The sequence below is a fragment of the Aulostomus chinensis genome, chromosome 14 (assembly GCF_037954235.1).
Source record: "Aulostomus chinensis isolate RoL2024-O1b breed Wild chromosome 14, RoL_Achi_v1.0, whole genome shotgun sequence".
NCBI classification, from domain to species: Eukaryota; Metazoa; Chordata; class Actinopteri; order Syngnathiformes; family Aulostomidae; genus Aulostomus; species Aulostomus chinensis.
This window is the reverse complement of record NC_141333.1, coordinates 8,002,150-8,017,341: the sequence shown is the minus strand read 5'-3', so window position 1 is coordinate 8,017,341 and position 15,192 is coordinate 8,002,150. Positions and strand designations below refer to the sequence as shown.

At 42.6% G+C, this 15,192-nt stretch overlaps 1 protein-coding gene across 2 annotated transcripts in view; it reads right to left on the bottom strand.

The window, feature by feature from the left end:
- Positions 1-391: 391 nt before the first annotated feature.
- ano8b (anoctamin 8b) overlaps positions 392-15,192 on the bottom strand; it is a 38,155-nt gene continuing 23,354 nt past the window's right edge. For both annotated transcript variants that reach the window (XM_086224709.1, XM_086224710.1), the window contains exons 4-19: positions 13,492-13,630; positions 13,321-13,417; positions 12,958-13,074; positions 12,732-12,859; positions 12,475-12,636; positions 12,237-12,389; positions 11,249-11,375; positions 10,976-11,031; positions 10,806-10,880; positions 7,750-7,997; positions 7,472-7,631; positions 6,984-7,364; positions 5,821-6,012; positions 5,530-5,661; positions 4,532-4,642; positions 392-3,870 (exon numbers count right to left, since the gene is read on the bottom strand). In XM_086224709.1, coding sequence (XP_086080835.1) covers positions 3,136-3,870; positions 4,532-4,642; positions 5,530-5,661; positions 5,821-6,012; positions 6,984-7,364; positions 7,472-7,631; positions 7,750-7,997; positions 10,806-10,880; positions 10,976-11,031; positions 11,249-11,375; positions 12,237-12,389; positions 12,475-12,636; positions 12,732-12,859; positions 12,958-13,074; positions 13,321-13,417; positions 13,492-13,630 — 3,013 coding nt within the window. In that variant the 3' untranslated portion in view covers positions 392-3,135. The remainder of the gene's footprint in view (positions 3,871-4,531; positions 4,643-5,529; positions 5,662-5,820; positions 6,013-6,983; positions 7,365-7,471; positions 7,632-7,749; positions 7,998-10,805; positions 10,881-10,975; positions 11,032-11,248; positions 11,376-12,236; positions 12,390-12,474; positions 12,637-12,731; positions 12,860-12,957; positions 13,075-13,320; positions 13,418-13,491; positions 13,631-15,192) is intronic.

Sequence of the window (15,192 nt, the reverse complement as noted above, 5' to 3'; positions counted from 1 at the left end):
ATATTTTACCCAATGTGTATTTTTGTCTTTCAAGTATTCACAAATAAGTATCTTGCGCTTAGAAGGATTTGTTTTTTTCTGCTGCTGCAATACTTCATGATTCCAGAGTGCAGAGGACCAAGTCACCTAGCTTGAAGGTAATGGTGACCAACTACTAAAAGCAATAATGTAGATTTACGAAAATTCATCGAACTGATCTAAAAACAAACCATCACCTCGCTCAGCACATAAAGGAAATTCAACTGACTGCAAGAGGGAAAAACATCTTGGTGAACACAAGACAGCTTTGTGAGTAATCAAAAGGTAATAATACACAAATTATCACTTTAATGTTTGTGGGTATTTAATGTGATTTTGTAGCAAAAAAAGTGAATCACACATGAAATGCGTTTGAAATAGTTTTATTAACTCTTTTCCAGATCGTACGTTCATACAAAAATATGACAAAATAAATTAAAAGAAATAAATAGTCCAATTTCCCAGGAATTTTCTTTAAAAGATTTTTTTTTTGTACAGTGGTACATTGGAAGAGCATATGATGTTCAGTAAGTGAGGCTTCCATGAAGATGTCTTAAATTCTGAGGTTAAGGGTCAGCTTTGAATGTAGCTGTGGTGAGAATCTCACCTGCTCGCATCCACTCTTACAATCTAGAAGACGGTACAACGAATCAACTCAGTCCTTTCCCTCTCGGTTCAGAGTGCTTGATAGTCCTTGTTAAGTTAAGTTTAAGACCCAAAGGACGGCTGTTGCTTTGATGGTGAATTTAAGACAGCTGATGAGTCTCTGCTGTCCTCCCCTTCCTCTACAGGGCCTGACAGACACAGGCTCAAATATTTAATTTACTCCAATCAAAGCTTATTTAGAAAAAAACTAAAAAACAAATCATATTCCCGCTGTCGCTGCTGCCAAAAAAATGCAAATACTGAAGAAGTTGGTTAATGCTCATGATGTTATTTTCCCTGAAAAAGGAGGAACTACGAGGCCTAACCAAAGATTCACTGTGTTGCACCAATAATAGCACATGCTTCTCTCTTAAGTCACCTTTTTACACAAACTTCCATCTGATGTAGTGATTCCATTGCGTCATGGAGACGTTCGTACCTGAAATCCGAATGCTGCGAAGGTTTTTGATGAGGCTACGCTCAGCTACACTTCCTCATCCATCATGCGCCCCTTTAGCAATGAGCAGCTGTGAGAATCCACTAAGACACTAAACAGTGTGTTTCTCTCATCCCTCACAACAACGTCCAGATATAAAATGTACACGGACCGACAGTAAAATGACACTTCTATCACACACATCAATGTCCTACTTCCTTATTGCATTTAATATCAGTAAGAAAACCTCACATTTTAACACATCTGCAGCAATACATTTTCTTTTATGCATGGGGTTGAAAGGTGCACTAGACTGATGGAAGCAGCAGCAAAATGCAGGAACTTGTTTGATGAGATTATTATTTGAATTGTGAGTCATGAGACAGCAGGGAAGTGACAGAGCTGCATTCACTGGTACTGACAGTGAATATCAAGTAGCCACAAAGAAAAGTAGCAGAGACATGGTGCATAGAATCTGGCTATAGATAATGCAAGATGGACGGTGGGTCTACATTTATTACCCATTACAGGTAAGTCTACAACATTGCAGAGTTATTGCCTTGCCAGAGATGGTGGTGTGGAAATGCATAGTTAATGTTTCACCTCAACCAACAGTGTGAAAACTGCTGGAACATCATCATCATCATCTATTCTCCTTGAGATGTTTTCCCTTTCAAAAATGCTCATAAACTCCCCTCACACACCCAAACGAACGCGTCAACACAACACTTGGCTATGCAGATGACCTCTGGCACCACCTTCTGGAGACCCTGCAGGAGTGAAATCCCGATTAAGAGAGATTATGGAGTTGATTTAGTTGAAGAATACCATTATGTACATGGCTAACAGAGCATACAACATCTTGGGTTAACAGTATAATCCGTAAAACACCGCTTTGGTTAACAAAAAAAACAAAAAGAAGGGAATTCCCATTGGTTGCTAAAGCAATTCAATAAATGGTGCATGTAATAAAAACATAAAATAAGAGCAACAAAGTAAAAATCTTGGTTGCTGAGAGCAGGGAGCATGTACTGTGTGATAGGAGGGAATCAAAAATAATCCAGCTTTTGCATAATGTTATGAGGCAGGCTGGTGTCGACCCTCTCTCCTGCAGGAGATATACGCTTCTATGCTGGGCGTTAAGGGTTTAGTGCAAGAATGTAACGTCTTTAATTCTGCTAAATCTGGTTGGTGTGGAATGGAGAACTATCTGTTTTAACAAGGAGAGAAACAGCACGCATCCATGCTGCCAAAAAAAAAAAAAAATCACCTACCTTTTCTTATTTTCTCTTCCACTTTACTCTCTTGGGGAAACTACCGGCGTGACAGTTTGAGAGGAAAGTAAAGAGCTTAGTAAGTCAAACTACAGCCACAGGATGCGTGTACAAAGCTTAGCACATCACCTCTGCTTTGAAAATAAAGCTGGTGATATATCAGGGTTATTAAAGTAGGGTTTTTGTGATAAAAATCGCAGACCTGCTCGTAATTAAAACACTGATTTATATTGCTTCCATTTTTTTCCACTTTAAATATAAAAGTGAGGGGCCCGAGAATTCTTTACAGTTAAAAACAACAGATATCTAATAATAATTTGAGATGCTAAAAAAACACTCTCAGTAGTTATTTGATATACAATCGGTGATCCTTTTACTGATTTTTTTTTTCCATCTTCCTCCTCTACTTAGTTCCCACAGAGATGCTTACAATTTCTGACTAGAAGAAATCAAGAAACACAGCTTTTTGCTTTAAAGGCTTAAAAATATTAGAAACGCAGCTCATGCATTTCTTTATGTATTGCAGACAAGGAAGAATTTGTATGATTGTGTGTGCGTGTGTATCATGATGGGGGGTGCCTGTTTTTTGTCTCTCAGCAAAAAAAACAAATCAGTATCATCTAACATCAACTTTCGCTGCTTCAAGTACTTCATCAGACGGCCGTGACAGCACAGAAGGAAGGTTAGGCCTCTCCAAACTCTAAAGGCGTCATCTCTCCAGTTGTGATGCAAGCAAAGACAGCCTTGTTCTCCCTGGAACTTCTAGACTTTCGGGCCCGCTGGGTCCAAGTCTGTTGAGTGTCCATTCTCGGACCCCTCCCCTCCAGGTGAGGGGATCTCGTCTGGTATGCCGTTCAAGTCAGACCTGGAGGCTTGTCTTTCGGACGTCTGTGATGACCCTTCTCCGGATCTGGGCAGCGGAGCCCCATTCACACACGTCCCCCCCTCAGATTTCCCAAAATTAAACAGTTTCCCAGGGTTGAAGGCTTTGCTGGGTGACTGAGAACGCTCCTGAGAGCTGCTACCTGATGATGAAGACGATGACGATGCTGCCGCTGGGGCATTAGTGGTCGATGTGGCAGCAGAAGAAGCTGCAGCACATTCCTTCTTATTCTCAGGTGACTTTAGGAACTTGAAGCTCAGGAACCCGGGCAGCTTTGGTTCGCTGCCGGTGGGTGACTGAGGGGAGCGGGCTCCACCCGAGGAGAACTTGCTCTGCAGCGGAATGATCTGCTTCAGCTTCATCACATTGTTGTTGGCCAGCAGAGAGCTGGGTCTCTTGGGCTTGTCCGACCCACCGCCCCCTCCTCCTCCACCCGGACGTGATTTGCTGCTGTGACTTTTGTCGTGGTGGTGATCCCCAGAGGAGTCGCCCTTGCTGTCGTCCCGCTCCCTCTCCCTGCGAGCCATATGCTCTGCTTGCCTCTGCCTCTCCTCCTCCTCCCTCTTCCTCCTCTGCAGCTGCTGGTAATGCTGCTGCGCCTGCCGCTCATGCTTCTGTAAAACATTCATTGTATTTACCAGAATCAGCGCCAGCCCGGCTAACAATACTGCACTGATGCCTAAGAATACTGCATTCTCCTGCAATGACCATCACACTCTCGTCTGCTCTGTGTGCTGTTCTTCACAGCAACTGAATTTACAACGAAACAGAATCTGGAACTAAAATGTTAAACATGACAGTTTGACTCCTCTAATAGCTCCTGTTATTGATTTTGTGTAGATGAGAATGTGTGTTTTTGTATATGTACGTGTAGGAATTAACTGTATTTGTGTTTACATGAATAAAGGAATGCATGTGTATTGGGGGGGGGAAGGGAGTTAAAATATAGACACATAAAATTAGTGGAGAACGTGTAGGATTAAATGAGTTAATAGATTTTACTATCCTTTTCAGACATTCAAACACGTTATTTTATGTTATGCATATATATATATATATATATTTTTTTTTTAGGTTTTGTTTTAAATATTTCTGCTGTTTATTGGTACTTATTTTTTTATGTCTTTAGAGATAAAAAACAATCACTTACTCCATAAAACTGCAGTACTGAAATAACACAGCAGCACAGTTCACTAATAAGGTTTTTTTCTGTCAGAATAAATCTTCATACTTCGTTGCTGACTTCAAATCTGGATGTCCTACGTAGTCTCCTACCTTGAAGGCCTCCCTGCGCTGATAATCCAGTTTAGCCATCTCCTCCCGGACCCAGGTAGGAATGTCAGGAATAGCCACGTGGATAATGTACTTCAGGAGGATGGCGAAGTGCTGCAGATAGACAGCATTAATACTAAATATACATAGGTTAAACAGAGTGTTAAAACTCTACTTTTTACTTTTTAGTACATTTATGAGCCTGTACTTTTAGGTTGTGTCAGTGCTTCCACTTGGGTGTGAGTGTGTGTGTGTGTGTGTGTGTGTGTGTGTGTGTGTGTGTGTGTGTGTGTGTGTGTGTATGTACTTTCACCACCTGCCATCAGGGTATACTTTCATGACAAGTCTGTTAAAATAATACAGGTAAAACGTTTATGGCGGTTCATTCTCCCTGTGATACACTCGACTTCTTTATCAGACAGAGCTGCAGGCTGTTTACCTTGTAGAGCTGACAGAGCTAAACTCTAAATGTCTTACAACTGTCGGAGAAACATAGAAAGCTTCAATTTGACTCTCGAGGCTTGAACAAAATGATAACTCACTTGAGAGCTACATTACTGTGGCAAGGAGGTCAAGTTTTCACCTGCGTCTAATTACGTCAATGTGTCTGTCAGCAGTACGACACGAAAACTACCATTTTCATGAAAGTTGAGGGCTGGAGAATGTCTCCAGGCACTGTATCGTCTTACATTTTTAGTCTAAGATCACTTGATGATTACATGGTGATCTGATTACGAGAGACTGGAGACAATGTGTCGGGGTAAAAGCAACAAAAAAAACCTGCAACATTTGATATTTATATCTATTTCTGCTCATCATCTACCATGCATCCTTAGCAGGATGTCAGTAGTAAACCTGTCTGCACATTTTCTGTTTGCTGTGCTTTTTTTTTTTTTTTTTTTTTAAAGAGTGATGTTGAAATTGCTGGTGTTCAGAGAAAAAGTTTGGAAAAGCGCCGCTCTAAGCACCTCAGACGTGCTAGCAGCAGCACGCCGCAGTACCTCAAGGATGACGATGGAGATGATGGCCATCTCAGGGCTGAGCCACGGGAAGAGACGCTGCAGCTGACCACACTGACCAATCAGGTAACAATTGACAATGATGGCAATCAGACCCATGGCTTCCATTGCAGTCTAGGGAGGAAGAAAAATGCACAGGTTTAGCTTTGCTACTTCTTAGCAGTGCTATACAGGTAAACAACAGCAGTTTCTCTTTTTTTCAGCTCAGGTTTCACATAAAGCAGGAAAAGCCTCCAGTGGCACCTGTGAACAGGAGAGAAACGTGCGTCTGACCTGCCACTGGCCGATGCTCTCCACTCTGAGACCAAAGGGTCTCTGCAGACCAGTGCAGAGCTTAAAGGCATCACTGCGGATCTCGATGATGTTGTTGATGAGAGCACACATGGCCGCCAGAGGGAAGGCTGAGGAGAATAGCACCACGTAGCCAAACTGGACAAACATCTCTTGGTAGTCCTGGAAAGTGTCCTAACAGAGGCATCGCGTGTTGTTACAGCAGTTATACAGAGTCACTCACCGCTCTTAGCAGTGACAAGTCAAGACTGCATTTCTTCTGTTCAAATCAGAACCCAAAGATGCCAAACAGTAGCAAAATACTTTGAGGAAGCACACGCCAGTGTTTCCTCTCTGATGCATTATAATTGTATCAGCCTTTTCAACGTCAAGACGTGCTGCTGTACATTTCTATTTTACATTCAATTTTTCAAAGGCATCCAAAGTGAATGATTTAATACTTCATCCCATTATTTCACTGCATTTTTTTGCAGTGATGATACAACTGTCAATGTAGGAATGGTAATAGTCAAAGCTGCAAAGAACAAACAAACAAAGGGTCTCATTCATGAAATGTTCTTAAATATAATAGGATTTTTTAGCACTAAATTTAGACTCGGACAGGACATTAGTTACAAGATATCAAGAGCAAAGAGCTACTAAAAGTCAGCATCTTTGCTTCCTGTCTGTAAAACCACAGTGAGGAAGAAAGTTTCAACGAAGAGGCATTTCATCAGCGAGGCCTATTGATCTAAAAACATTAACACTAAATCCTCCCCAGCATCAAAGACTAAACAATACCAATTAAGCTGGCAAAAAAAAAAAAACCTGAAGAAGAATTTCGTTCACAAATCAAAATTCCAGTGATACTGTAAATATGAATATCAGCCAGCGTCCAGGATCTGACATCAGGATAAACTAAAAGAAATGTTGTAAAAAAACAACAACTATTTTCTTCTGCCAAAGGCTTAATGATGTTTAAATACTGGGCAAATACACACAGTATCTATAGGGCCCGGGTATTGGTAAGGACAGTATGAAATAGTCCTACCATGGTGACTACCATCTACAGCAGGGAAAGACTGGAGGTAAGAGAGCGGATTTCTTCTTCTACTTTTTGTGAACTGTAACCGTTTTAAAAGACAAACTCTATTTCTTTGTGGTACCTCATAAGTCTGCATGCAGTTCTCTATCTCAGCCTGCGTGAGCGTGGTGCTCTCTCTCTCCTCAGGGGGGTCGATCCATGATTCCCTCTTGGTTTTAGGTTCAGCCCTCTCGGCGCTTCTGCCTCTTCTTCTGTGTCGCAGCGACGTGCTGCTGTCAGACCCAGAGGGCGGCGAGGCAGCACCGGCACTGGCAGTAGCATTGATTCCATCCGTCCCTCCTCCACCTGACTCCTTCACATCATGGATCCCATTATCATCCTCATCATCGCACATTTCAAACACAGAGGCGGGGTCCATTCCCTTCTCCACCATCGTTGGGCTTCCTTCCTCCAGGAAACTATTGTCCATGGGGGGGCCGCTGCAGGCCGGCCTCCTGTCCACCTTAACAACAACAAAATGGATAAGCGTCAGCCACAGAGACACTGAACAGCATCATTGCCACTATCATTATCACATGTTAACTATTGGTCACAATAATTGCAGTGTACCTTCTCTATGAAGCTGACTTTCCTCAGCTTCAAACCGCAGTCAATCAGACTCTCCTCCTCCGTCTCTCCTTCACTGAACCTCCCGCTGTCAGCTTCGTCCCTCTCTCCTCCCTCCTCTTCATCAGGCACCCCGCACCCTCCGTTCAAACACTTCTTTTCCCTGAGAGAAGGCAAGGTCATACACATTGACTCAGATGTAACTGATGTGAATCACAAGTGCAAAAACTATTATTGCTTCTTTTTTTTAACTGATAATTGTAAGAAATAATGAGTGTGACCTTCTGTCCGGCTGCCCCACCCCAGGTCTGGTGCCCCTTAGGCCAGGTCCTGGCAGGGCCTGGTCAGTAGGGGAGGCCTGGGCTTTTCCAGCTGCCAGCCGGGCATATTTTAGCAGCACCGAGAGCAGCAAATCCCACACGGCTCGCAGTGTAAGCTCACCAAGCTTGTGGCGCTCATACAGATAAGGCTGCAGCACCTCCTTCACATTTTGAAGGAACTGGCGGATGATGAGCAGAGTGGCCAGCATCTGACGAAGAAACAGAACAAATGAAAGGAATGTTGTCTTTCTGCCTGACAATAAACCTAAACTGTTCAAAAAGCAACAGGTTAGCCATGTGTGGCTCATGTTAGTAACAGGAGCAGCCGTGTACCTCCAATCAGTCATAAGCAAACAAAGACTTGGATTTGCAGACTTTGTTCGGTTTTAACTCACTCTACTTGCACTATCAGTTTTTTCAGTGCAATGAGGGATTAATGTTTTCAGGCTGGGATCAATTTCAGATCCACCTCCAAATACAGTGGTTTACACCTGTCAGATCAACCGACTGCCCGGGTTTCTTAAACCTTTGCAAAATTTACATCACAGAAATAAAACACTGATTCTAAATTAAGGCCATAGAAGTAGCAACTACAATTAGCCTTAAAAAATGAGCAGTAACTCTTTCTCCTGCCCTTTAACATGAATCCAGATTGCACATTTCAACTATTATGACATCACAAAGCTCATTCTATTGGTTTTAATCCGTGGACAAATAATCTTTCAATATGCACTATACATATTTCAGCGTGCAAGGCGTAGTGATTTCCTGGCAAGTACATACACGGTGTTATTTTCAATCAACAACAGGAGATAGTGACGGACACAGATCGTTCTCTCACTGTTACCTACTGGAACAGTCAGCAAAGATCAGTCAGACATTGGCAGAATTGGGCAGACAACACCTGCTGGTTTTCGTTTCAGTCCAGTACTGGGCCAGTATTTCTGCAGCGTTTGTCCAGGCTTTTGTCATGTTTAAGGCAGCTTAATGTTTCTTTTTACACTTTTAAAATGAGCTAGACACAAAAAGGGGGTCGTGTCCCGATTGTACATTTATTTTAGCATTTTTTATTGTGTCTAAGAAGCCTTGAGAGGGCTATTAGATTAAGAAACTCAAACTAGTCCGGCTACCATTGCCTAGCACCTGAATATACAACAACCTGAGTGACTAAGACTCATCAGAGACTGCTTTTACTATTGCACGGCAAATCAGTTGTAAGTGGACTGACTAACTTGTGCATTTACTGTGACAGATAGGTGTGCAAGCATGATTTTATTGGTTGGGACTCCAGACATGAGAAGACAGGTGATGTTAACAGATTGTAACAGATTCAATGAGGTGGCGTAGTGCCTGAGAGAGTAACAGAAAATAGCAAAGTGAGAAAATGAGGTATGAATGATGACAGCTGTATCAGCAAAATCAATTCACAGAAACTGCACTGACAGAAACAGGCAATAAGAAACACTACGTTCAGTCCCGGGGGGGTGATTTCTGCGGTGGGCAGGGAAGTCAACCCTCGTCAATATTTGACTAAACCAGTGATTCGATATCCTTTAAAAACCTGAGGGACAGCACAACTAATTTGTTGCTGTCAGTAATAAGTTCCCACCAATTTCACACACACACACACACACACACACACACACACACACACACACACACACACACACACACACACACACACACACACACACACACACACACACAAAACGCATCTATTTCCATGAACTTCTGAGCAAGTAATTCAGGTCCACTCCGAAATACCACCATTACCAGATGTCTCTAACATCACCGATGCTCATTTTCAAGGTCACCTATGCAACACGCATGCTGGGACTTTTTTCCTCTATGCTGTGCCTGCAGAAACCAACATTATCAGAGACCATCTGTCTTTTTGTTTGCTACATTTTCAGAAAATCAGCTTAAAAAGTCCCGTTCAGATTTCTCTCCTTATGACATCATATCAAGCAGGACCGCCGTCAGCTCAGGGTCAATCCCACCTTTAGGATTTACACCACTCACAGAAATTTTAGTGGATGTTGACATGTTCACTGTCGACATCTTTATGTCCTCACTAGCACTGGCTAGGAGAAGGAAAAAGGAAAAATTCTGACTCTGTCATTGGTTGAAGGTACCGATACAAAGTCCAGATCTACGTCCTCCATCTGAGTGATAAAGCTCACCGTTGCTTGTTCATTATATTATATTTGGGTGGGTTGTTTTAGGGTAACATGCTAATTTGAAAACTTTAACAACACTTGATAAGTCACAGAACAACTGTTGTTAAAGTTTGTGTAACATGCAACGCATTACTTTCAGAAACAGAATATAACAGTCATAAGTGTGTTTTCATTTTTGTATCATCTCCTGACATAAAAAATCCAAGTGAAAACAACCTGTGCAAAAGCAGTGAGAACTGCAGAACTAGTTTCTGACGGATGCAGTATTTTGCTGCCCAGTACCCACTAGCTGCTGGTCTTTAACTGAGGTGTGATCAGGTGCATTGCTGCCACATCCCCAGCTTGATCCCGTCAAATGAGTCACTAACCAACAAAAAAACGACGACTGAGTAATGACGCTGCAGAGTTAGGAGATTCAAGCTTTACTCACACAGAGACAGTCGACATTCCATAATATTTCTATACAAAGCAGGTGACAGGGTCATGCAAGCAGATGACGGAAATCGACCTGCAACCTCCCTGATTAGACATATCCTGGAGTCATACTTTGGATATGAGTAAAGTCCTGAAGTAGGAAGGAAAAGTGCCCATAAACATGTGGATCTTGAGGAAGAGGTAGGGCATCACATTGACCTGGACCTGCCTCACCAGACTCCCATAGAGAGACAACACCAGCAGCATCTTCCACAAAGATGGTTGAAATGGTAGACGTAGGAATGGATGTTTATGGAGGTAAATGAGTTAAAGCAGAGAGAGAAAAGAATGACTGAGAATAATGACTGAGAAGTGTGTAATGTGTCACAGAGAAACATTTGAGTGGGTAGAGAAGCTTCTTACCTCTTTCAGCCGCTCCATGTCTTTGAGGTAGAATCCAATGTAAAAAAGGCTGAGATATGAATTTACAAACTGAAACTGGAAAAGAAGATTATTGTAAGGCAGAATCAAATTGTTTGTAAAATGTGATTGCAAATTAGCTGCGCAGGATTATGAAATGAAGGGTCACTCACAAGAACCATTTTGATGATGAGATTTTTCTCATAGGCACTCTGGAGTCTATAGTTTTCTGTGGAAACAACAGTAATCATCATTTACTGAAGCACTTTGTAACAGCTGAAATGATCAACGAGCAGCTACATGAGATTTTAAGCACCCACAGATTATTCTGATGAAAATAACTATCTTTCATATCTATTTCATTCAGCAACTGCATGCTGCGGTATTCGATGCCTTACTCTTTATGGAAACATAGATCTGGATGAGTGTAGAAGCTGCACTCTTACCCATGTCATTGAGCCAGCAGGCAATTTTCCTGTACACTTCGTCACATGCAGTCACAGTGATAGCTAGCATGATTTTGGGGATGAAGCGAGCTAGCCTTGGCATTTCCTTGATCCCCATCACAAACTCCTGCAGAGACACAACATGGGAGCTTATTATTCATCACCTGCAAGTGAAAAAAACATATTTACATGGCAGTGGTGCTCTCTGAGCAAAGCAGATACATTTTAGAAATTGGAGCTGCAAGACCTGAAAAAAAGAAAAGCAGCTTTGGTTAGTTTGATTTGATCTGAAGGTACAATCACAATGAACTGGGCTTCTTTTCCTTTTGAGGTCGCTCCTAGGCAGGTGGAAGAAAAGAGGATAAAAAGGAGAGATTGGGGTCTTACAACACCCGGAGTAAAACGGCACTGAATACAGGTTTGCACTCTTTCCCCCATGTTCTTCTCTGAATATCCACGTTCAACTTGTATTTCCAGCAAGCTGACAAAAGTGAACCATACGATGTGTTTCTGCTGCCAGCAAATGAGGCAGGAGCTCTGGAGGGAAGGTAAATAGTAAACATTGTTTCTGTTAAATCTTTAGGAGGACTGAGTAAAAATGGTCTCAGTTAAAATTAGGAAATACTTGATGAAAACCTGAAAATGTGAGGGTCCTTTCAAACAAATATCGCCCATTCAGTTTAGCTCTAGGTTTGCCCTGGAGCTTTTTGAAGGAGACTTGCAATTTATGTTTTTGAGACTATTTTTAGTCATTCAATGAGACCTCCTTAAAATTAAGCAAGTGCTTTTACTTCACTACCTTGAAATTAAACATCATCCATATGCATTTACCAGCCACTGGTTGACTCAAAGAGCAGTTTGAGTGTTCATGTAATATTTCAATTCAGTGACACTGAAATGAACAAATGTAAAGTCAAGACTCTGACCATCAAAACGACTACATTCATACAAGCAGGTGACCTAAAGCAGATGTTGACAGCTGACTGACCTGTAGCTCGAAGCAGATGAGCATGACCAGGAAGACAAAACAGAGACAGAGAATACAGATGGGCAAGCTGACCAGCCACCTGAACACACGTCTCCGCCAAGGAGGATAGTAGAACTCCTCACATCCTGTTATGGGGCTGCAGCGCTTGACTCCCTGCAGAGACCAAGACAGAAGCATGAAAGAGCCCCTAGTGGAGGAAAGAGAGGGATGAAGGACTCAAAGCTCGAATATTTCTGACCCGGAACTGAGGACGTGGCTCCTCCAGCGATTCAGAAGGTGTGTCCAGTGTCCCCCACTTGTATGCCAGCTCCGCCCCCCTTCTTTTCCATCGTTCCAGAAACAAAGTGGCCCACACCACGTTGAACAGTGCGAACACCACGCAGCAGATGTCACGGCTTGTCTGAAACACAACAGCAACGCTGCAGTCCATGCAGACACGGTATGCTGCACATTTAAGATACTGTATGTATGCTGTATGAGAGCTACCGTCCTCACCTGGTCAGACTCAGTGAGCATCCACAACACGAAGCCGATCACGGCAGGATACAACATAGACGTGGTGTAGAAACCCAGCCAGGCAAAATACATGGCAATCTTCACCCCGAAGTAGTCACAGATGTCGTCTGGAAGCCATTGAAAATGACAAATTAACACACGAGAGTACTTGATTGTAATAGTATGTGAATGTGCATCTACCTAGTGTGTCTACTGTTCTACAAACCTAAGGGCTGCTTCTCACAAACAGCCTGAACCCAAGATTTCATCAGCTGACTCAGGACCCTCTGCTCATGGAGAGGAAAGACCTGCTGGATCACTCCTCGCGCCCTCAGCTCCGGGACTACGAAGAGATAATCAGGCAAAGAACATTTGACTCACAATCCATATAATTTGGTGTAAAATCTAAAGGCAGACACAGGTAACAAAGCTTTAGCCTGCAGTAAACAAAATCAAACTTCAACCGTCAACTACATTTCTATTCGGAAAACACAAGTTAACTGTTTCCAAACCAGCCAATGATTTTTATTTCTCATTAAAGACAAATCTACCATTTAGTAATACCAAAATGAGAAGTTATGCAGCTTACTGATTGGCTGACCCTCCAGGAAATTGATGTTATGCAGCACCTCCCCAGGTTTGGCACGTAGATTATGCAGCCAGTATCTAATGATGCTCTGCCTCTCCTGTGGTAGAAGATGAGAGTCATGTCAGGTCATGTTTTTAACCTTCACATGGATGTTAATGTGCTGACACAGACCTGCGAGGTGAAGAAGCACAGCTCGCTCTCGATGTTCTCATAGATGTAGTCTTCCTCACAGGAGAAGCTCCGCGTTCCTCCTCCAAACTCGGGCTTCACTGCTTTCGTCAGTCCCATCTCCTCAGCACCTCGCAGCAAACTGCAGAATCACCAAGCGGCAACTTGAAACTACAATCCACCTTCTTCATATCCTCAGTCTGTCTGAATTCATTTATCCTCATTACTCAGATCAGGCCTTAACTTGCAGATGAATCTGGTCCTTCCTGTTCTTCAGATAGATCGATCTAAAAGATCTATTCATGTGATGTATGAATAGAAATCAAGCCATATTTCATCCGCAGTCACCAGGAAAGTTAATCTGTGGTTAATTATGACATCAATTTTTAAAGACACATGACGCTACAGAAAATAAAACAAGGACGATGGTTAAACGCTGAAAGAGTGATAAGTACTTTTAATTTGAAAACGACAACAGACAAAAAAGGAAAAATAAAGCGCTTGTAGTGATTAATTGTCACATAAAAGGTGACGTTTCAGCCTTGGCTTCAGGTATGCTTTCATACTAGAGAAGGTAGAACCTCAACGAACTGGTTTCAACATCATAAATATGAAGATTTGCAGACTACATTTTATTGCATTTGCTAATTGAATTTCTTTGGGGTTTGGACTGTTGGTTAGAAAGAACAATAAGTTACCTGTGGATCTTACATTGTGCTCTTGGATAAATAGACTCCTTTCTTGCAGTTGAAGATATGTTTCCAACAGCAACCAACCAAACGAGCAAAACCAATCTAAACTCTCCTCTACCACTTCACCTCATCACAGCCTTCATCTAATTTCCCATCAGCCCCTCCTGCATGTCTCTACTGTCTCCCCTCCCCTCATCTCCCTCATCCCTCCCCCTTCCTTCATCATCCTTTTATATCTCAGACTCTTCTCCTTTCTTCAATTTATCCCATCATCCTTTTCTCCTCTCTCCCTCTGTCCTTCCCAGAGGCTTTCTGCTGAAATCACAGTAATAATGCAGCCCCACGTCTTCTGTTACCTACAAGCTGACAGCTCACCTCTCCCTTTCACATGAAGATACACACACACACACACACACACACACACACACACACACACACACACACACACACACACACACACACACACACACACACACACACACGTGTACAGGAATAAAGCCTAGGTGGGCCTGCAACATCCATCCATCATGCAGCTCCAGGCACTTGGAGGAGCCATACAGGGATAGAGGCTTCGGCTCCATGATGGATTACAGCAGAAATGTGAGCTGTAAGCCTTTGTATCACCTCTGAATGCTGCTCAGTATGCAACAACGTCACAATTAAGGTCCTCTTCTGTGAAAACCAGTCCATATCCACACGATGAGCCAATAACTACAAAGCATTCAGGTGAGCGGTTCCTGCTGCTACCAAGGTAGCATAGGTAGCAGGGGAATGGCTAGCAGAGGGAAGGAGGAGCAGGTCACTCATGTTTCTGACTTTGTGCTTTTTCCTCATTTCTAAGGCATTGTTGAGAATGACAAGTAGGATAAAGATAATGTCAGACCCTAAGTTTCCAACATTTTCCTCTAAAACCAAAACCCAAAGAACAAGGCCGTTCAACTTCACAATATAAAAAATGTCAAGGTCTACATGGTTTTAAGAAGATGGAACAGACAATAGTCGTGGTTAGAGC